The sequence below is a fragment of the Panicum virgatum genome, chromosome 9N, assembly GCF_016808335.1.
Source record: "Panicum virgatum strain AP13 chromosome 9N, P.virgatum_v5, whole genome shotgun sequence".
Classification (NCBI taxonomy): Eukaryota; Viridiplantae; Streptophyta; class Magnoliopsida; order Poales; family Poaceae; genus Panicum; species Panicum virgatum.
The window spans coordinates 79427939-79449241 of NC_053153.1; the positions used below are offsets into that span (position 1 = coordinate 79427939).

General features: G+C 47.7%; 3 protein-coding genes across 4 annotated transcripts in view; 1 reads left to right on the forward strand and 2 right to left on the reverse strand.

Moving 5' to 3' along the window:
* Nucleotides 1–7259: 7259 nt before the first annotated feature.
* LOC120691164 lies at nucleotides 7260–12544 on the forward strand. 2 transcript variants are annotated; one of them, XM_039974164.1, is made up of 8 exons: nucleotides 7260–7470; nucleotides 7926–8018; nucleotides 8197–8331; nucleotides 8459–8557; nucleotides 9160–9300; nucleotides 9757–11378; nucleotides 11462–11562; nucleotides 11707–12544. In XM_039974164.1, exons 1-8 carry the CDS (start codon nucleotides 7384–7386, stop codon nucleotides 12348–12350), a joined length of 2922 nt encoding a protein of 973 aa, XP_039830098.1. In that variant the 5' UTR covers nucleotides 7260–7383; the 3' UTR covers nucleotides 12351–12544. The 2 variants fall into 2 exon arrangements, with proteins under 2 accessions (XP_039830098.1, XP_039830097.1); XM_039974163.1 differs by having other exon boundaries at nucleotides 7261–7470; nucleotides 11462–12544.
* Nucleotides 12545–13389: 845 nt separating this feature from the next.
* On the reverse strand, nucleotides 13390–14447 carry LOC120692819 (dirigent protein 16-like). The gene has a single exon (XM_039976215.1). It carries the CDS (start codon nucleotides 14385–14387, stop codon nucleotides 13554–13556), a length of 834 nt encoding a protein of 277 aa, XP_039832149.1. The 5' UTR covers nucleotides 14388–14447; the 3' UTR covers nucleotides 13390–13553.
* A 588-nt stretch (nucleotides 14448–15035) lies between these two features.
* Nucleotides 15036–21303, reverse strand: part of LOC120692818 (protein PIR-like) — a 31690-nt gene continuing 25422 nt past the window's right edge. The window contains exons 27-30 of the mRNA XM_039976213.1: nucleotides 20491–20695; nucleotides 19676–19848; nucleotides 16110–16331; nucleotides 15036–15524 (exon numbers count right to left, since the gene is read on the reverse strand). Coding sequence (XP_039832147.1) covers nucleotides 15330–15524; nucleotides 16110–16331; nucleotides 19676–19848; nucleotides 20491–20695 — 795 coding nt within the window. The 3' untranslated portion in view covers nucleotides 15036–15329. The remainder of the gene's footprint in view (nucleotides 15525–16109; nucleotides 16332–19675; nucleotides 19849–20490; nucleotides 20696–21303) is intronic.

Genomic DNA, 21303 nt, shown 5'->3' on the forward strand with positions numbered 1-21303 from the left:
CCGAACCAGAGCTCAACTCAAGAGAGTGAAAATGCTCATTGGGGGAGAGAGACCCCATTTGACCCCTTGGGCCAGCTATATATAGGAGGGGAGGGGGCGGCAATTTAGCCCCGCCCCCTGGTGGGTACAATATTTATAATTAGGTCCCTGGGCCGCCGCATGAGGCCCATTAAACTCATGGGTTGGGCTATTCCCCCAACAGTAGCCCCTCAGCTACTTTGGTTTGATTGGTACAATAAAGCATAGTAGCTGAATACATAGGAAGTGGCCCAACCCTATCCTTAAGACCACCCGCTCGTACGCCTCGCTAAAAACTCCATCCAAAAACCCAGTGGGACAAAACAGATGGAGAAAAGAGCACGCACGCCTAGCGGGACCACATATACGTGATGATACACTCCAGTCAGTGATTGTCTCTGGTCTTTAACGATGACGAAGGTCTTCGGTGGTGATGAAGGTCTTCGGCGGCGATGAGGGTCTTCGGCGGTGACGAAGGTCTTCGGCGGTGATGAGGGAGGAATCTTCGTCGCCCGACTTCATCGCGCAGGCCTGGGATCCTTGGTTCTTGGGCGCCCTCACCGTAGACACCGGTTGAGACTCGTCGTTTCCACGGATCTCTCTTCGTCATAGCTGATGCAGTCGAAGTATGGGATGTAGTGTCCTCGGCTCTCCGCCTTCGAGCGCCGGACAAGACTTGATGTGCAAGGTGATGCTAGTCTGTCCTGTCCCCAGCCCCTCTTGGCCAGGGTTCATAGTGGAGGGAGTGAAGTTCTTTAGGAGGCGAAGCCAAAACAGCCGATGTCGAGGGTCGAAGTAGTCGTCGCCGAAGTGGAGGGCGAGTCCCTCTAGCCAAGATGTGTCGGCGAGGGCGAATGCTGTAGTAGTCATTGCCGAAATGGAGGGCGAGCCCCTCGAGTCGAGCTGTGTCGGCGAGGGCGAAGGCCGTAGAAGTCATTGCCGAAGTCGAAGGCGAGCCCCTCGAGCCGAGCTGTGTCGGCGAGGGCGAAGGCCGTAGGAGTCGTCGCTGAAGTCGAAGGCGAGCCCCTCTAGCCGAGCTGTGTCGGCGAGGGCGAAGGCCCAAGAGTCGTCGCCGAAGTCGAAGGCAAGCCCCTCGAGCCAAACTGTGTCTGCGAGGGCGAAGACCGTAGTAGTCGTCGCCGAAGTGGAGGGCAAGCCCCTCGAGCCGAACCGTGTCGGCGAGGACGAAGGTCGGAGTAGACATCGCCGCAGTGGAGGGCGAGCCCCTCGAGCCGAGCTATGTCGGCGAGGGCGAAGGTCGGAGTAGACGTCGCCGAAGTGGAGAGTGAGCCCCTCGAGCCGAGCTGTGTCGGCGAGGGCGAAGGCCGCAGGAGTCGTCGCCGAAATCGAAGGCGAGCCCCTCGAGCCGAGCTGTGTCGGCGAGGGCGAAGGCCGCAGGAGTCGTCGCCGAAGTCGAAGGCGAGCCCCTCGAGAGGAGCTGTGTCGGCGAGGGCGAAGGCCGCAGGAGTCGTCGCCGAAGTCGAAGGCGAGCCCCTCGAGCCGAGCTGTGTCGGCGAGGGCGAAGGCCGTAGTAGTCGTCGCTGAAGTGGAGGGCGAGCCCCTCGAGCCGAACCGTATCAGCGAGGGCGAAGGTCGGAGTAGACGCCGCCGAAGTGGTGGGTGAGCCCCTCAGATCGAACAATGTTGACGCGGGCGAAGGCCGAAGCCGAAGTCGTCGTCGCCGACGTGGAGGGCGAGCCCCTCGAGTCGAGCTGTATCGACGAGGGCGAAGGTCGAAGTTAGAGGGTAGGCTGATGTATACGCCGAAGGCCCCTCCAAAGTCAACTTGTGACGAAGATTGTTGATGTTGATGATTTGTTTCTTCAACAATAATGTGAAAACTAAAGATAGGGTTTTGCCGTTCCGAAGATGCCAATTTATACACCTGCAACGCTTGCATCATTTTTACTTGAGAGAGCAATATTTTTCAAATATATTAGGATGCCTTTGGCATAATTACCGAAGGACTTCCCATGCCTTCGGCTTTTCGCACGAAAGAACTTTTCTTAGGGGACCTTCGGCTCTTTAGCTCGCATAGGTAAGCCCTAACCTTTGCCTTTCATACGAAAGGACTTTCCATGCCTTCGGCATTCCGCACGATAGGACTTTGATTGCCTTCAGTGCTCTGCGCGGAAGGTCTTTGAATGCCTTCGGCGCTCTGCGCGGAAGGTCTTTTTCGACTGGGAAAAATTAAGAACTGAGACCAAAGGGTGTTGCGGGCCGCTCAGCTACGCGAGCCCTGGGCTCATTTCTCCAAGTGGTATTCACTTGCAATGCACCGATGACTCCCCTCTTCGCTTGATGAAGAGGGATAGACGCTCGGTGCACCCTTGTAAAGTACACCAATAACCGAAGACCAATCAATACCGAAGGCCAAATTAAATTCCATAAGACCAAAGTATGATCATTTCCATATATAACCGTGCTTTGCTTCGGGGTGAAGACCAATAACCCGAAGGAGGATCCAGCATAAAACATAGATTGCCGAAGCCCATATGGAGTGTCCCTTCGTGGTGAAAGCTAACAACCAGAAGGGGGGATCTTGCATCAAACTCAAATAACCGATGCCCATATATAGTTGTTTTCGGGGTGAAAACCATTAGGCCGAAGGAGAATCTTGCATAAAATTCGGATGACCGAAGCCCCATATAAAGTTTTTTCGGGGTGAAAGCCAATAGCCCGAAGGAGGATCTTGTATCATCCTCGGATACCGAAACCCGTATATAATTGTCTTCGGGGTGAAAACCGATAACCCCGAAGGAGTATCTTTTATTAGACATTAGATAACCGAAGGTCCATATAAGACTGTTTCTGGCTTCGGAGTGAAAACCGATACCCCGAAGTGCACGATAATTTAAGTGAAGTAGATAGTGTGAAGAACACGAACAAAGTATGCAAGCACAAAGACAAAATAGAGTTTCTTACCTTGGCAAAAATCCTGCACAACAGATATATAATATCCTTTCAAATGAAAGGGGTCAGGATAAACATGTAATTAAGCAAGGGGTTAGCACAAGCATATATTTAAGTAAGATGTTGCGAAGGGTAAATTGTAAGATATTAAGCGGGACATTGGATGTCATTGCCATAAAAATGAGGACGGACCGTGTCCGCTTATTTCGGACATTTCAGCCCTTCCGCTGATGGCGAGGGGCAGGATGCCTCAGCGCTAAGAATCAAAAGGTAGCACATGATCTCTTCGGTACCCAAAGAAAGAGTTAGAAAAATTTGTGTGTGTGTGTGTGTGTGTGTGTGTGTATATATATATATATATATATATATATATATATATATATATATATATATATATATATAAAGAAGGTAACTCTTCGGCAAATGTCAATGCATTTAAGATAATAGCAGTGCTTAGAACAAGATGCGGCCACTGGCGTAATTTGCAATGATAATTAAAAACGAAGTGGTACGATCCTGGATGTAGAATGCTATTTAATATGCCCATTATATATGACCGAAGCGGCATTATAAATATCACAAGAATTCCGAAGCCCAATAATCAATATATGACGGCATGCTCACAACCTGAATGGCCGAAGCTCATTTTTATTTTGTGAACGGAGATTTAAATCGAAGGCAACTTTGATGCTTAAAAGAGAGTGTACAGCCGAAGGCCAATTAGTACTGATCGAAGACCTGGCTATAGGAATCCGAAGCCCACTATAGTGCTCCTCCGAAATACAGTTTACAGTAGAAAAGATAACTGCGCAGAGGTGCAACAGTTGTCGAACGACAGTGCTGCCGAAGCTAGGTGCACATCTACACTAAACAGTCCGCACCATGTCTGCATTTTGACCACGGTTCTCTACGGTTATCGTATTGTCGAAGAGAAGTTTCATTGGTAAATTCACTCTTGTGCTGTGGTGGAAATTCAAACACTGGTTCCGGAAAGGAATCAGGTCCAAGAGGCACCTCCCATATTATGGTGTCTCCTTTTCTTCCCTCTTTTCCTTTCCCAAAACCATAGTAATTCTTCCCGCTAGACCCACCTCCAGACATTGGGTATACAATGAGGTTTGGTGTTTGAGTTGTGCTGGGAGTTCACAAACTTGGGAGTATTTATAGGCGCACAAAGGTCTGATACCCGGAGTGTGGAGTGTAAATGCACCTAAAAAACCTACATGACAACACAGTGAAGAGGCTAGATTACCTAACACTGAAAAGGCTAGATTCGATGCTCGAAATGACTACTCGATGCATCTCTGTGCATGCAGACTCACAGCACTGCATTGCTGCCGCTCGGTCGATCGCGCATAGATGCCGCCTTTCCCACTACACGCCACAGACCTTCACTGTAGAATGACACGTCCGTCGTCCTCGCCAGAGAGACTGCTTTGAAGGTGAGCTGGTGTGGTTGCCGTCTTGTCACATCTATTTGAAATGGTGGAAGAGCACTGCTATTGAGTTGTCGTCTTTTGTCACGTATGTTTGGGCAAAGAATGCGACATTTGGGAAACCCGTGATCGCTGTGCTGAGCAGTGGCAACCTGTGATCTCGTACTCACAGCTAGATACACTATGGTTTCTATTTTGAGCTATTCGAGCGTGTAGTCGTCATCATCGTCGGCGGGTGAGGTGTCCAGATACTTTTTAGTATTCTAGTGACATGAAAATGTGTGCTTTTTAGCAGCAAACCCCGATGTATTTCTTAGTTCTTAATTCTTATCGTTATATTAAAAAAATGTGTGTTTTTTAGTATTCTAGTGACATGAAAAGCTCCGAAAATATTAAGGACAAGTTCAAAGATTTTATAGACTCCGGGCTACAACTGTAAATTAATGGTAAAAGTTACAACACACAGAGTTAAGCTCTCAACTTAAAACATAAACAACTAATTACAGTGGCATGTGCACGCGACAAGATAATTTCTTGTTGCATCTAAACCTACCATGCCTTTATGGAATGTAAAATGCGGGATTACATTGTACTACTCTACTGAGTGCACCTAGGATATTTGCCCTTCCTAATTGCTTCGAGCCCGGCTTCCTTCGCACGGAGTGCCCTCTCTCGCTTTCTATCCCTGTCAGCTTCACGTTCGGCCGCCGCCTTACGATCCACCTCCTCCATCCTCTTGCGGATCTCTTCTTGCTCTTTCTTGCGCTTCTCCTCTTGCTGTTCCTCATGCTTCATTCTGCGCCAACGTTCTGCAGCCCACCTTGCTTTTTGTTCCACAATGTCCTTTGCCTGCTGCGACTGCACCGTGTCGAACCACTGCATAAAATCACAAAGAGGCGGGGGAGACTTTGTCCAACACAAGTTAGAATCATAACTCAATGTTAGGTCACAGAGAAAAATAGCGTATGTTCTCCTGCTACCTTGGTCCGGTCTTTGCTGTATCGTTTAGGTGGATCATATTCGTAGTTCTCACACATAAAGAATCTCATGCCGTAGTCATCTCCTAAAACCTCAGATTGCATGAACTTGCATAACGAACCACAGAAGCACATTGGCACATCAATTCCTTCGGGTACGGTGGCTTTACACTTGCTCCACGGAATGTAGGTTGATCCTGACGAAGACATTGGCGCTATAGTGTGGTGCGCCAAATAACAAACAATGATTTAAGCAATGCACATATCGTATACCAAATCAATTCGTGAAAATATAGATACTGTCATAATTCTATTGTCTTATACTGCAATATCAATAAGGTACTGTCATAATTTTATTCTAATGTATAATTATTTTATTTGAAAAAGTCTGTAATAGTACTCAAATTGTAATACTAAACCAGTGTTCTAAAGCACCAAATCTAATTCAGCTAATCTGCTAATTAAATTAAATTGTTATATAATATCAACGAATTTATACGGAAGTTACCGGTAGATCACAAGTGCGGAATTCGGCAGAGCTTCGCCGCTTCCCTTCTTCTCACCCCTCTCTTTTTTCTGGATTTTTGGTGGATTTTTTGAGGTCAAATGAGGAGGGAATGAGGGGGGAGGCCTTATATAGGGAGGGTTGACCCGGTCGCCCGGGGGGGGGGGGGCGACAGGCCCCCCCTGTCGCCCGCGGGAGGGGCGACCAGCCCCCCTGGCGCCTGTAGGCTGGGCCCACTGGTCGGTCGCCCCTGGGGTGGGCGACAGGCCCCCTCTTTTTTTTCCTCCAGGGACTTTGTTGCAAATTTGAAGAAGAAAAAAATTACATTTGAGCCCTGTCGCCCCCCATAGGGCGACCGGGGTATATTTTTGAAAATTTCCAAAACGGACATATATTTTTGAAATTTTAATTTTTTTAAATATAAAAAGAAAAAACCGCCAGTCAGCCTTGGTGTTGAAGCCCAAGCAGAGCTGAGCATGGGCCGAAGGCAGCCGATCGAAGCTTGTCTTCGCGAGCCGGAGCTAGAGCCGCTGGGCGAAGTGAAGCCGCACGGGTCGAAGGTGGAACCACCGGGCGAAGCGGAGCCAGAGCCGAAGCCGTAGGGCGAAGTCATGTATGAGCCGTGTCGAAGCCTCTTGGCTTGGCTTGAAGCCGAAGCGGTGCCAGGCGAAGCCACAGCCACGCGAAGCCGAAGTTTAGCCGCGCGAAGATGAGTCGCGCAAAGCTGAAGTTTAGCCGCGCGAAGATGAGTCGCGCAAAGCCGAAGAGTCAAAGCCGAAGACAAGCCGCGCGAAGCCATAGCCACGCGAGCCGAAGAGCAAGAGCCGAAGCCCCTAGCCAAGCCGAAGCCAAAGCTGTCGGGTCGAAGCTAGTCGAAGCCCCAAGTCGAGCGAAGCCTAAGCAATCGAAGGGTTCTGATTTCATGCCCTTTGTACCTCCTCTCTTCTCTCTTCGTTATTTTTCTCTAGCCAAACATGCGGTGGCGCCAGACTGTTGGGGGAGAAGATTCCGTAAAGAAGGAAAAGGCACCGAATCAGAGCTCAACTCAAGAGAGTGAAAATGCTCATAGGGAGAGAGACCCCATTTGACCCCTTGGACCAGTTATATATAGGAGGGTAGGGGGGCGGCAATTTAACCCCAACCCCCTTGTGGATATAATATTTACAATTAGGTCTTGGGCCGCCACATGAGTCCCATTAAACTTATGGGCTGGGCTACTCCCCCAACATACACTTATTTTCACCCCGTCAATTTGACTTGGGACAAATTTAGGGTGCCTTATATTTTATGATGAAGAGCATAATATTTTTTAGTTAATTATAGTATAGAGTTTTATGTTCTTGTTCCTAAGAGTGGCACATAAGCAAATAACAATCAGTTGTTGGTTAAAGCAACCCAGCGGCCTGTCCTGTACTCCTGTCCGTCCTCACCCGCAACGCTCAGCCCAGACTGAGAAATTGGCGAACGGCCCGCGCAGCCGAGCAGAGAGGCGGGAAACGGCAAAACCAGCACGCGCCCTCCTGTGGAACCAGCAATGGAGGTCGGCGGCGACGGCGGCGGCTTGCCGGAGGGGAGGAGTGGCGAGCTGGAGTCCCTCCTAGAGGCGATCAAATACTCCGAGGTACGTCATCATCTGCGCGCGTCTCGTCGATTTTTCGACTCCGTTTCGTCCGTTCCGTCCTGCCCATTCCCCTCCCCCTAGGGTTTGATCTGGTTCATGGTTCCATGTGTTAGCGGCGGTGCCTGGTTGGGTACGCGCTCGTAAAGCTTCGGAATTAGTTGCATTGCCAATTAATAGATGCCAGCAAACGGGTTTTTGTGAGGGTGGGAGTAGTGTTTTCCGAGCTTGGAGTCAGTGGTAAGCCCCCGATTTGTATTGGGATCTCATGTCTGATTGAGTGATTGTTGTAAATTTTTAGTGCTAATTACCGGTTAATTATGCTGTTCATTTCCATTTGCTCTCCGAGCTCAGACATTGCATTTTTGTTCGTAAATAGATATTACATGTTAGCTGAAGGCTGACGCTCGTGCGATGAAGTCAAATGTAGCGTCCTAACTTTACATTATCTGTAACAGGTGCTGGAGAACAGAATTGCACTTATCAACCAACTCGAGAGTTCCTTTCAGTACTCTCCAGATGATCGGAGCCTAATACTTGACAGTCTTACTGTATCCTTGTCCCCTCATCATTGTTCTTTCATTTAATTGCTTAGCATTTACTATTTACATATAGAGATTGGATGAAGTATCACCATCTAGAAGCTTCTGCTGATTCAGTTTGACCTAGTTCATGCTCTGAATATTTGGTGTTACTGTGTTTCAGTGTATTACCTTCACAGTATTTTAGGTATCTTGGGATGATTCTGGATGTTTAGGTGTATCGCACTGCATGCTACACAAGTCAATTTTGCAGGTTGCTCTGAAATGCTCATGTATAGATATGACTGATTGTCTGAGGCATTTTCTTGCTCTTGGTGCAAAGGTAATTCTTTCATTTTCGAAGTGGAGTTTGTTAGGGGCCCCAGGAGGTGTTTGCCAACGGTAGTGGGTTATCTGCAATCTTGCTCAACCAATGAAACCAAATTTAATTGCTTGTATATCTATAATAGGCCAGCTCATGGTGTCGAAAACATATCTTGTGGTCTGTCGAATCTATTGAGGAATCTGAAGAGGTCCAAGAGGAAGAGCACTCCAGAATTCTTCCAGAGGTCATTGTAAATGTGGAACTGTGCCTTTGACATTGCTTAAATTGTCTGTGTTAATTTGTAATTTTGTATGAATTATCACAACTATATAATGATGAGTATCAACTGCTACCCTTTTCCTCTGCCTGCTCTGTAAGCTTGTAGCCTAAAGCAGACCATAGATCCATACGTGTTTTATGATATAAAATTACATCTTATACCAATACTCTTTTATTGTCTGTGATTCCACTTTTCCCAAGAGTTACAGAAAAAATTATTATAAGGACAGTGGATGGTAGAACCTTGCAATTAGCACACGTCAAGTTTCTTTGTAGCTTTGTGGGTTGTACAGTACGAATTACATAACGTATTGACAGAAAATTGCATTGACATGAATTTGGTTACAACAGAACGTGTGGACAGAATCTTCACTAGGTAAAATAAGTGTTTATGAGAAAATGGAAGTTAGTAGTGTAGTACTATAAGTTGGCATATTTCTTCACTAAATTGTCCATTTTGAGTTTATACTTATTACGACATCTACAGTGCCATTACATCCTTTATCCATTTCTGGTACTGATTCTTCTCATGAGAAATCTAATAGAAACCCAATTTCTTGACTCCAGATAATTTCAATGACCTTAAATATCTCGATCAAGCTCCTTCCTTCCGCGGCAAAATGCATTACTGTTGATATGGTGCATACTGTTGGTGATTTTATTTTGGAGTTGCTAAGTTTGACGGAAAGCTCAATAGCTGACAACACGGTAAACTTTTATCTTGTACAGTGGTAAAATTAGCTTGTTGAAATGGCAAAGCTAGTGGCATACTGGCAGTATATCCTGTATGAGTCAAAGATCAATTTATTGAGAAAGAATATTATTTTGACACCTTTTGCTAATCAGTTCTTTAGTTGCAATTTTGGCATATGTGTATAATCAGTTCTTGTATTTTAGTAGGTCACTATATGTGTTACCTTTTCATAGATATTCTCCCCTTTCCTAAAAGTAGTTTAAATGTTTACTTACATTTCTTTTTGCAACTTCAAATGGGATGTTACACAAAATATAAAATGAGCTTCCTAGTCTTGATTCTTGACATATATTATCTGCATAGTCTGATCATATCAATATGAGATATCTGGTGTTTGTTTCAGATTCTTGCAGTGTTAATCTTGCAGAATGATCCATTATATAATCTCTCTGATGGATATATGATCGCAGAAAATTCACGGACCTGTGACGGACATCGCTAGGGCTGCACCTATTTTTCTAGACGAAACAGCTAAGCTGTGCCGGGTATACTTTGAGGCTGCAAAAGCAGATGAGTGCAAAATGAGCATACCTGATGAAGATACCACTGTCAAACACAGCGAACGAGGTCTTACTAGTGAGGTGACCAGGATTACATCGTCCATTATTCAGACTTTGTGTAAATTGGGAACCTATGCAGCATCCAGTGGTGGAAGCCAGGTGGCTTTACTGAATGTATCGTGGAAAGGCACAGTCTCCTTACTGCAAAGTGGTAAAGGAATGATTGAAGAAAAGGTAAATGTCAGAGAAATCATCTTAACCCTTCTCTCTCTGTCCATAGAATCTCTGAGAGTTGCTGCCGAAACATGGTGCACACCATTAATAAAAACCCTTGGTACCTCTGAAGCCAGAAGGGCATTCCTACCAATAAAGTTTTTCTTAATAAATGCTGTAAGGATTTGTTCAGCATATCTATCTGAAGCGATGGCTATGTACAAGAATATAGTCAGGTGTGCACTTGTGATCACATCGGCAAGCATTTTATTCAGCAAGAAGCCACAGTTGAAAGCAGCAAATGAGGCACTTGTTGAATTATTGGAGCCAACTTTATTTGTTTTATTAGATACATTTATGAAGTCATCTGAAGTTACACCAGAGTCCAAATGTCAGCTTGCACGCTACTTTTTTGAAAATGAAGAAGCTAATGGTTCAGATCACATGGGACAAGCTAATCAGGGAGAGACAAATCTGGCATCACTGGATTGCATTTTCTCTATGGATTCAGATGTTGATCACAGAAATAGAGCACTTTTACCTGCTGAGTTAATTGTGTTTTTGCACTTTCTCAATGCTTCCCCATGGTTGACAGAAGAGGTGGTGATCGAGTTATCCAAAAAGCTACAGAGTCTTCTTAATATCTTAACATCGGAAGACATCTACTCATACGTTCTTGGCTTCGAAATCCCTGCCTTGTACGGTGCAGACCATTCTCCTGCTATTGTTTGGCAACCTGTGTATACTTCTCTCATACAAGCCATGAAGACTTTTATGCTTTCTGCTGTTGCTTTGAGTGCTGCATGGAATGAGTTGGAAGCTTTCTTACTTGAAAACCTTTTCCATCCCCATTTCCTTTGCTTGGAAATTGTTACAGAGCTATGGTGTTTCTTCATGCGTTACGCAGAAACTGAGACTTCAATTAATATAGTTAATCAACTATTCCTTCTATTAAAGATTGTTGCATCACCAGAGGAAGTTCTTGTGCCTCTCAGTGCTCTGCGGAAGGTTGCACATTCAGTGTGCATAATCTTGAGCTATGCATCTTCTGCAACTGTTGATCAAGTATATAATTGTTTGCTGAATGATGAAAACCCTTCCAAGTCCTCAATCTTACACTTAGCATTAGTGATGGAAGGATTTCCTTTCGATTCATTATCTGGTGGTATAAAGGAGCTTGCTGTGAAGAAAATGTTTCCTTCTTTTGCTGCTTATCTGGAGAGCTACTCCAAGAATCATCGAGCAATCAATGTGCCAACTTCAAGCTGGGGTGTGATAGGATTTCCTGTACATGCTCTAGCCTCTGCATTGCAGCGTTGGTAAGTCCTTTCTGTTACTAGTAGTATTTTCAAGTCAGATGATGATGGCTTTCTTTTACACTTGAGCTGTCTTTTTTTTACAGTGAAATAAAGGATGATAGTATCATAGATGAGAAGAGCATCACCGCTATGTTTAAGTTCACCACCTCTCTCATAAACATGTATGGAACTGCACCAGATAGTGGTAAGGATCACCTTTCCAAGCACATTAGCTCCATGTTGGATATTATCTCAAACATGAGGCATCTTTGCGCAATCAGTGAGATGGAGAGGCTGACTTTGCAGTTGCACACTCTGTTCTTGTCCACTTCGGGTAATTCAAATGCAGTGCTGTCTCAGTGCAAACCGTCGATGGCTTCCTTCATGGCAATTCTCGGTCACTTGAATGTTACTGAAGATGATGCTAACGAACTTTCTTCTGCAATGTGGGATCTGTACCATCTCCTGCTGAAGGAACGTCACTGGGCACTCATTCACCTTGTAATGGATTCCTTTGGGTACTTTGCTGCACGCACATCCTTTACACAGCTCTGGAAATTTGTTCCTGGAGACGCTGCCCTTTCATACAATGCAAGCACAGGGACAAGCATAGATGAGAATGGATTCATGCTGGAGCTGAGGGCCTATCTCCAGAAAGAGGCTGCCTTGCACACTGAGGGATGGTCTGAAGAGCAATTCCAGCTCCTAGTTTCAGAGGGGAGAGCGCTGAAGAAACTGGTTGAAGCGTATTCTGAAATTCCAGTAGTCTCCGAGCCTGAGAAAATGGCGACCACGAAGGATGCAAGCACAAAGAAGAGGAAGGTGCCAGATGGCATCTGTGAAGGGATGGTGTTGCTGCAGAATGGTCTCAAGGCCATGCGAGGCGCCTTTGATGAAGCGGATTTTGCAGAGCTGAAGGATAGATTCGCTGCACACTTGTCTCGCCTTGAGGATGCAGTTTCCCAGATTGCTACTTTGTCTGACGAAATCTGATATGGAAGCGTACTGTCGTTAGATGGCATTCGTTGCCGTGCTGTAAAAATGAACTCCCCGTGGTAAATGTGATTGAAAGGCTAATACTTGTTGACCGCCCTTCAACCGTTTAGAAGTCGGGGCCTGGGCTCCGTTTTCTTAACTTGTTTTGGTCTCCATAAGATTCACACAAATGCAGCAGGCATCATCGTCCACGAGCTGACAAGCCAAACTTTGGATGTCGAGCACAATAGTTTGAAATTACAGAGACGAAACTTGCAGTAGAACAAGTAACAATCTTTCTCCATTATTTTTTTAAACGAAACCGACGGTGTTTGAGATTACAGAGACTCAACTGTGGTACAAGGTAGAGTTGATGGTTCCGAACAGTGGGCAATGAGGGTTGCAGACGAGATGATTGGCCAACCATTTGCCGTCGAGAACGACACCAGGTGGGGAGGTGTCGAGGCCATTCCCCCGTGGGCAGGGCCCAAGCGGAGGAGCGGGGGAGACGAATGGGTCAGTACTACCCGCTTCCCGTGCTCTCCATCTGCCTCTGAACTGACGATGCCTGCAGATCAAAGCGGTAGATGAAGCAGCTGCTGGCAGGGCTGCTTCACTGTCGCGAGCGCGGCATCAAGCACTCCAGCATGCTCATCCACCGCCACGGCATCGCCGCGTCAGTATCGACTTCTGCAGCGCCAGGTGCCTCGCGGAGATGTTCTTCGGCAAGCTCGTCTCGTCGCCTTCTCCCTCGTCCACGGAGGGGAGTCGCAGGCGGTTGTGTTGTGTGTTGCGGCGCTGGAGGCGGCGAAGCGAAGGCCGAGCGCGACGGAGCCGGCATCGAGTGCGTTTGGTTTACAGATACCAGCGCAGATGCACGATGGCGGCATCTGCCAAAAAAAAAATGCACGATGGCGGCGGGCGGTGGTCAGCGCCTCAGCGGTGGCTACGTCGACGCGGACGGCTGCTGTTCGTACGGAATCAGAGGCAGCGGAGATTGATTCATGTTTGACATTAGCAAGCGGCCGGGTGTGCGCGAGATCTTTTGTATGTGTAACCACACAACATTTTTTTTACTGCTTTCACAATTCGCACGCCCTGCACGCTAACAGAAATACACACTTGCAGTTACAGCAGCATCTGATCCACGAGACGCGAACACCACATGCATGCACCGGTGACAAGTCCGAAACGACCAACTCAGGCCAGCTCAACTGCTACTTAAGCGAGATGGACGGTGATCCTCAGCAGCGTCTCCGCGCCGTCGGTGACGTGCTGGCCGGAGGCGATGAGCGGGCGCACCTCGGCGAACCCGCAGGCGCCCTTGAACTTGCCGGTGCCGCCGGTGATGGACAGCCGGCACAGCGGGGTGCCCACCTTGTACACCCCGAAGAAGTTGATGGTGTCGCCGTACTCGCCGCCCTCCATCATGGCCGTGAACGCCATCATCTGCGACGTCCCGTCGGCGGAGCTCGCCACGTACACGCCCTGCGCGCGCCCGAGCGGCTGCGCGCCGAGGTCCGGCCCGTTCGTCAGCACGTCGTCGATGACGGTGATGGTGCCGAACCCGAGGCTGAGGCCGTCGGGGCCTAGCTGCACCTGCGCCGGGGCCGCGGCCGCGCCGCCGCTCCCGGGCTGCAGGAAGCCGGCGCCGGACAGGCCGGTGTCCAGCGGGATGCCGTTGTTGCCATTGACCGTGGGCACCTGGCCGTTGGCGTTGGGGATCGCCACGCCGTTCCTCGGCGCGCTGAAGCCGATGGGGCGCGCGAAGGGGACCTGCCCGTTGTAGATGTTGCCGAGCAAGCCGGTGATGGGCCGCGCCGTCGGGCTCGAGCCGCCGAGGATGTCGTGCATGTAGAGCTCCAGCGGCGCGTCCGGGCTGCCGGCGCCTATGCCGCCGGCACCGCCGGCACTCGTTGACTGCGGGTTTGTCGCGGCGACCGCGGCGCCGGTCGTTGTTGCGGCAGGTATCTGTGCATGGATGACGGCAACGTGGAGCGCCGTGATGATGAGAAGAAGGGTGAGAGGAACGGCTGGTGATGGGAAGCTCAACATCGTGGGTTTGGGTTGGTTGGATTGGACGTGCTCGTTTCTGGAGCTCAGCGTGTGTGTTCCTTTGTGTCTCTGGGTGGTTAACGATTGGTAAGAGAAGGGTTTTATATAGATAGATTGAAGAATGTTTGCATGCAGGTATGCATCTGAAGGCATGAAAGGGTGTAGTAGTTGTGTGTTCTAACCCAGGACATCTGGAGCAAGAGTGAAGCAGTTGAGTTATGAGGAAGTGAAGTGGGTCTATCTGAACCAACGAGCTTGAAATAGTAGCTTAACTGTCTCATCTCAAACAAACGAAACACTGAAAAAATAGCACATGCTGACTTCCAACGGCTTGGTGAAGTGCCGAATACTGAAGCTTTGGATTGGGCCCAGAGGTCACTTGGCGAAATTAGAGGGCCGTCGTGAACTCGTGATTGGTGGCTATGCCAGTCTAGATAAGTCCTTAAATGAAGACACATAACTTCACTAGCAAGGGAAATCTTGACATGACCTGGATCAGTCAGATGCATGCCAGTATGACAATGAACATCCCTTATCTGTGCGGCGATACTGGCATCGTTCTGCTAAAATTTTAGCAGAAATAACACAATTTGTTAAGCTAATCTGATTTGTCGAGTATTAAATACAATTCGAGAGCAGATTGAGAAATACGCACATAACAATAACCATGATCTAGCGGTGATCTTCTGGCTCAGCTCTTCATCTGAGTACATTTCGGTTCAGTGAAGTAAAATATCAAATTCCATGGTTAAACTATCGAATTCTGGATCAAGTTTTCTTGAGACTAACACAGACCCTAATTCAGATATACAGCAAGCACGTCCTTTTATTCGAGGTCATGTCCTGGGTTCACCGCTCATGACTTGCCTACATAGTTTACAAATAGCTTACAACAACATACCACAGAACTCACATACAAGAGCACATCTGCCTGGAAGCCCGTCAGGTGGCTCTTTGTGGCAATGTCTCGAATGCAGAAACGGTGTTCATAAACTTCATACGGTGAAGAGGTGCCCCACTTGGCTTGATGGCACACGCAACCTTGTCCTCGAGGGGGCAGCGTGCCCTCAACATGGAGAAAACATGGTTATTGAGCCTCCTGGCCTTCCTCATCGCTTCAAGGATGCCCTCATAGCCCTTCTCACACACATCATATGTACATCAACAAATTTCCAATCAAAATGCGATGAAGTATTCAATAATTTTTCTATTTCAAACAGGCATAAAAAATGAAAAATTAAGTACTAATGTGAGAGACGACCTGTTGTTACCTATGAGACATATGGCTCTGTTAACTATGTGGTGGCTTTTGGACACCAGTGGAACCGAGTGTAAAGTATATAAAAAATTTCTAAAAAAAACTATCAGGCATACAGCAGGGCATGATCCACATCCATTAAAAAAAATTCAGGTGGAAATTCAATAGCATTTGGAAGATATGAAAATGACAATGGATTACTAGCCATGTATTATTTGTCTTTTCCAAAACCTTGCAGATGTAGACGAATCCACCTACATGTCCACCCTACATCTGGTAGTTTATTTTTTTGAGAAATTCTTAACACTCACACCTTGTTCTGCCAAAGGATGTCCTTAGCATCTATATCATGGCCTCATGGAAGCACAGAAAAGTTTAAAATGAAATTAAATGACTACGGAAAGTAGCAAGTCTAAACCAATTTAAAATGGAAGTTCCAAAACAAGTAAAAGAAATGATCTCACTTGCAAGAAATTTGGACTTTTAGTCCTCTCTGAAGATTGGTAATGTGAAACTGTTGCGCTTTCTACTTCTGCCACATTGAGAAATTGATAGGAGAAATCAAAAAGCTCGAAGTGCTGCTGCTGTCCCAGTAAGTACATGATCGTACAACCAGCCCATGCTACAGAATCTCCCAGCATTTCTTGTTTCTTTGAAGGATTGCTAATGCTCTCTTCTAAGTAACTCTGGAGGGGCGAAAAAGGAAAATCTGTCAATTCAAAGCATGCGGAAGCAGCACTAATAGTTTAACACTCACTGGAAGATATAAAAGCATAAGTAGCGCTGAAGCTAAATATATGCCCAAAAAAAAGAATTGCTAAATGGACGAAGATTGGAGAATAAGAACAATTCATGATGAAGGCAAAGACTTTAAATAGAAATATCTAAATTCCTGAAAACCCTTGCTGACACATCCACCAGCAGCCTGCTCCCTAACTGTTTGGTGTTCAATTAGCAAGTATGTTATGGCAAGTGGGCCGGCCACAGGCCCAGGCCCACGAGTACTGTAGCGCGAGACCAGTGGATCAGGATTATCCATTATTTGGATTAGATCTGTTAGCAGTGGTTAGGTGCCTTATGTCTATAAAAGGCTGCCATGAGTCCTAGGGTTAGGCAAGCAGAAAATAGATCAAGAGTGCATCTCAGAGCCTCCTGCGGAGGGCGAGTAGTCGATCTATCCTGCTGTTCTAGTATCAATAATCAGTCTACAACATTTGGTATTCAGAGCCAATTTCTTCCCCAGCGCACACAACTCCCACCCAAAATCCCTCCCAATTCTCACCCTCCATCCAGTCCAGCCACCACGTCTAGCCCCTGCAGCATTGATTCACCCATGGCAGCCACCATGACAGTCCCCAATCTCCGCATCCTGGCCTTTGATGGGAGTACCGACCCCTTGCAATGGCTGCACCGCTGCAACCAGTGCTTCGATGCATGGGGGGCAGAAGAGGAGGATAAGATATGGATCGCTACTTTCCAGTTGAAGGGCACTGCATACCAGTGGTACTGCAAGATCGAACGGAACGTGGGCGTACCTATGTGGCTGGGGTTCATCGCTGCGGTCAGTCGTCAATTTGTGCCAGCATCACCGCCGGCAAACACGGCTACACTGGCTGCGTCCATGGCATCGCTTCCTCCATCCTCGCCAACAGCTTCATCGGCGGAGGCGGCTACATCTGCGCATCTACGCAGCCACCAGCGGAGTCCCCGGCGGCTACACCAGTCACACCGCCAGCACCAGCATCGGTCGTCGCGCCATCATCATCGCCACCGACTATGGCGTCATCACTACCTGCGGGAACTGCACCACCATCGATGGCACCCGCAACAGTCTCGACGACCGCGGCAGCCACCCCGGGGGCAGCCCCACCAGCAAGAAAAACTCTATCTTCTGCGGCTTCCACACCAACGAATGTGGCAGCTTCAGTGGTGCTTCAATCATCCACGCCGCACCCCATGCCTCACGGGGTCATGGCGCCCACGCTCACGCCACGTGCGGCCTCACCTCCGGGATACACCGCGCCACGCACGGTGTCGTCTTCGACGGCTCCGACCCAAGGAAGGTCAACGAGATGTACCCTCCAGCCCTGACAGTGGCTCCACCAGCACCCTCCTATCCGCTGCAGTCACCGCCACCTACTGTCCCACTGCCGTCTTCGCCGCCCCCGCAGCCACCGGTGGCGCCAGGAGCTCCACCGGCGTCTCTTCCTGTACCGCAGCCGGCCACGCCTTCTCCGCCTGTACCGGTGGCGCCCACGCCGTTAGCGCCAGCCCCATTTCCACCATGGGCCCCGTCGGAGATGTCACCATTGAGGCCTGCACCAACGTCGGCCATCGCCGTCGATCCGCTCGTGGGAGGGGAGCAACAGGCCATGCCCGTCATGGATCCGTCACCGCCAGCCCGTCGATGCCTTCCTCGTTGCCGCGGCTCCTCGGCGGCAGCGTCTCCTCCGGTCACGGATCCGGTTGCCCCGGCCGTCGCGGTGCCATCCGCGCTCCTCCTCGGGTCGTCCGTTGCGGCGTCCGTCATCGTCACCGCGGATCCATCCCCGCCTTCGCGGTCCCGTCCACGGCTATCCGCGGCCACCCGCGCGCCGTCCGCGCACGTCCGTCGGTCGCCACCTGCGCGTCCACCGTGCGCACCTCCTATCCATGGCCGCCCACGCGTCCGCGCTTGCCGCCGCCCGTCTGCGGCCGTCCGTCCACCTGCTGCCGCGCGTCGGCGGTTCTTCATCGCCCATTGCGGCATGTTGTCCTAGCTCTCCGCCGCCTTGTCCGCTCGTTTCTCTGCTCCTACGGCTGGGATTGGAGCAGCAAAGGTCTGCTCAGCATCACAGATGTTACTACTGCAGCAACTGGTGCGAGCAGACGCACATCCGTCGCTCCAACCACCTGGGGCACCCCCTGCAATTGCTTATGCAGCAGCAGCTCCGCCATCACAGCCCCACAGTATCGCCAGTGACACCGCCGTCAGCCACGGTTACACCGGCTGCGCCCACGCTACTGCCTTCTCCAGCAGCGTCGCCTGTAATCATGGTGTTGCCAGCCTCCGCAGTCCCACTGACAGCATCAGGACCATTGTCATCACCAGCACCAGCGAATATCCAGATTGCAGGAGCTCTGATGATCACGACACCTTCGTCGGCGACTTTGTCAGCAGCACCGCCCAGTGCCCATGGCTGTTGCTCCAGCCCCAGTAATGTCTCTACATCCAGGACTGTTCGTGAAGCCATGGCTGGTGAAGGAAGCTATCCAGGAGCATCAGCATGTAGGCAGCCAGTGCCATGCTGTCAGAACAAGACATGCTACATCCGTCCTTCGCCTTCAGCGTCTCATGACTTCCCAGCTCGAGGACGAGCTGTCTTTGAGGGGTGGAGAAGTGTTATGGCAAGTGGGCCGGCCACAGGCCCAGGCCCACGATTACTGTAGCACGTAAACAGTGGATCAGGATTATCCGTTATTTGGATTAGATCTGTTAGCAGTGGTTAGGCATCTTATGTCTATAAAAGACTGCCATGAGTCCTAGGGTTAGGCAAGCAGAAAATAGATCAAGAGTGCATCTCAGAGCCTCCTGCGGGAGGGCGAGTAGCCGATTTATCCTGCTGTTCTAGTATCAATAATCAGTCTACAATAAGTATCATGCTCCCCAATCAAAAACAAGCAGAATGGCTGGAATTGTGGTAGAATCGATGACAGATTCATGTTGCCAATATTTCTTAATTCAACAGCATACTCGATCCTACTTTCCGAATAAATACAGAACTTAAATTAATCTAAGAAACCAATAACGGAATTATTTTCTTATGAAAATATTTGCAATAAAATTCTCCCATACACATGAAGTGAATAAAAGGTTCATTGGTGTCCTTAATGCAATAGAAATCAAATAAAATATGATGTTTTCATCATGTCGATTTATCAATCTATATTCATATGAACAACAATAAATGTGAAATAAGAGTTTTTTTTAATGAGATGTGGCGAGTAGCTGAAAAGGTATAATAGAATAAGTCTTCTTGAGTTGACTTACATACTGAAGACCACTAAAAATGCGATAGAAGTCCTTTGAAGTCGTTATGTCAATAAAACCCGTCTTTGGAGTTGCACTCCATTTGCTGTAGTGTCTATCCAAGGCAGCACTTGTGAAAGCAAGAGCATACTCCAGCACACTACCAGAGTTGAGATTTGATTTATACAGTAGACCTGTCGAAACATTTGTGTTATCCAAACTGATAATAGAGTACAATAATGAAAAGGAAATCGCAAGTTTGAACACTTCGAGGAGTCATTTGTATGGGCCAGCATGGTGGGGTTTCAACCCAGTCCATTGTTATCAGAAAAAGAAAAAAAGTTAGTCCATTTGGAATTTTGGATACACTTCGAGGAGTCATTTGTATGGGCCAGCATGGTGGGGTTTCAACCCAGTCCATTGTTATATAAAAAAAAAACATAGGCTAAATTTGTATGGGCCAGCATGGTGGGGTTTCAACCCAGTCCATTGTTATCAGAAAAAGAAAAAAAGTTAGTCCATTTGGAATTTTGGATACACTTCGAGGAGTCATTTGTATGGGCCAGCATGGTGGGGTTTCAACTCAATCCATTGTTATATAAAAAAAAACATAGGCTGTGATCCCATCCATTCCGAACATCCAGTAAGGCCTAACTATGCACAATTGATTTCATCAAAGGTAACAAATAACTATCGACAAGAAACATTTCAGATCATTCGTTTCAGATCTATAACCTGGAAGCCATCAGCCACAAATAACTATTGACTTTTCTCAAAATTTCAGTCAGCATGCAAATCAGTAGAAACACAGCCCAGTAAGTTATATATGGACTTACTGGCAGCTTCAGCTTGCTTTGACATCACAAGAAACGTAGATGGATTTGGGCATGCAGGGCTTGATGTGACAGCATTGGTGGCGGCACTCAAAAGTGTGGTAAATGGAGTACTATCAGAGTAGGCATGCTTCACTTGCCCATCATTTCCTGGAACCAGTCCCAGCCATGGAGCTGACTGCATGAACTGTGTAGTGTCGATTTGTCTCTATGAGAAAAAAAACATGCATATCAGTATTTAGTAAGACAAAGAGAATGCATTATAACAGTACAGTACGAGAAAGGAAGAAAAACGTGACTGAGTCAAGAGGGAAAATCCATAACTAAAAGACTGAAGCTTTTTAAGTATACACAAAATATACAAAGGTCAGCAATATATTATGCTATTGACAGAGAGTATTATAAAAAGTGCAGAGGACAAAGAAGATTAACATGTGCAACAGTTCTAGCACTGAGGGGAGGGCACATGGATTCTCCCAGAGAAACCTTCTGCTCCTTGTTTAGCCAACTAAAGTAACATTCAGTAAAGTATATGATTCAAAGGATCCTGAACCTCCAACTCAAACCAGATAAAGAACAAAATATAAATACAGGATATATTGAGAAAAAAAAGAACGAGACAGAAACAGAAAAAAGTAGACCGTTAGCATCTCCATGACTGGGATGAAAGCAGCATTTTTACTGTCCTACGGCAGAGCACAGTTAAAACTACTCACTTGTGGATCTGACTTCTGTATTTGACATCCTTATGTGCAATAGATAAAAGGGAACTTTTGATCTGCTCTCAATAGGTGTACTACAAAACTTCTCTACAAC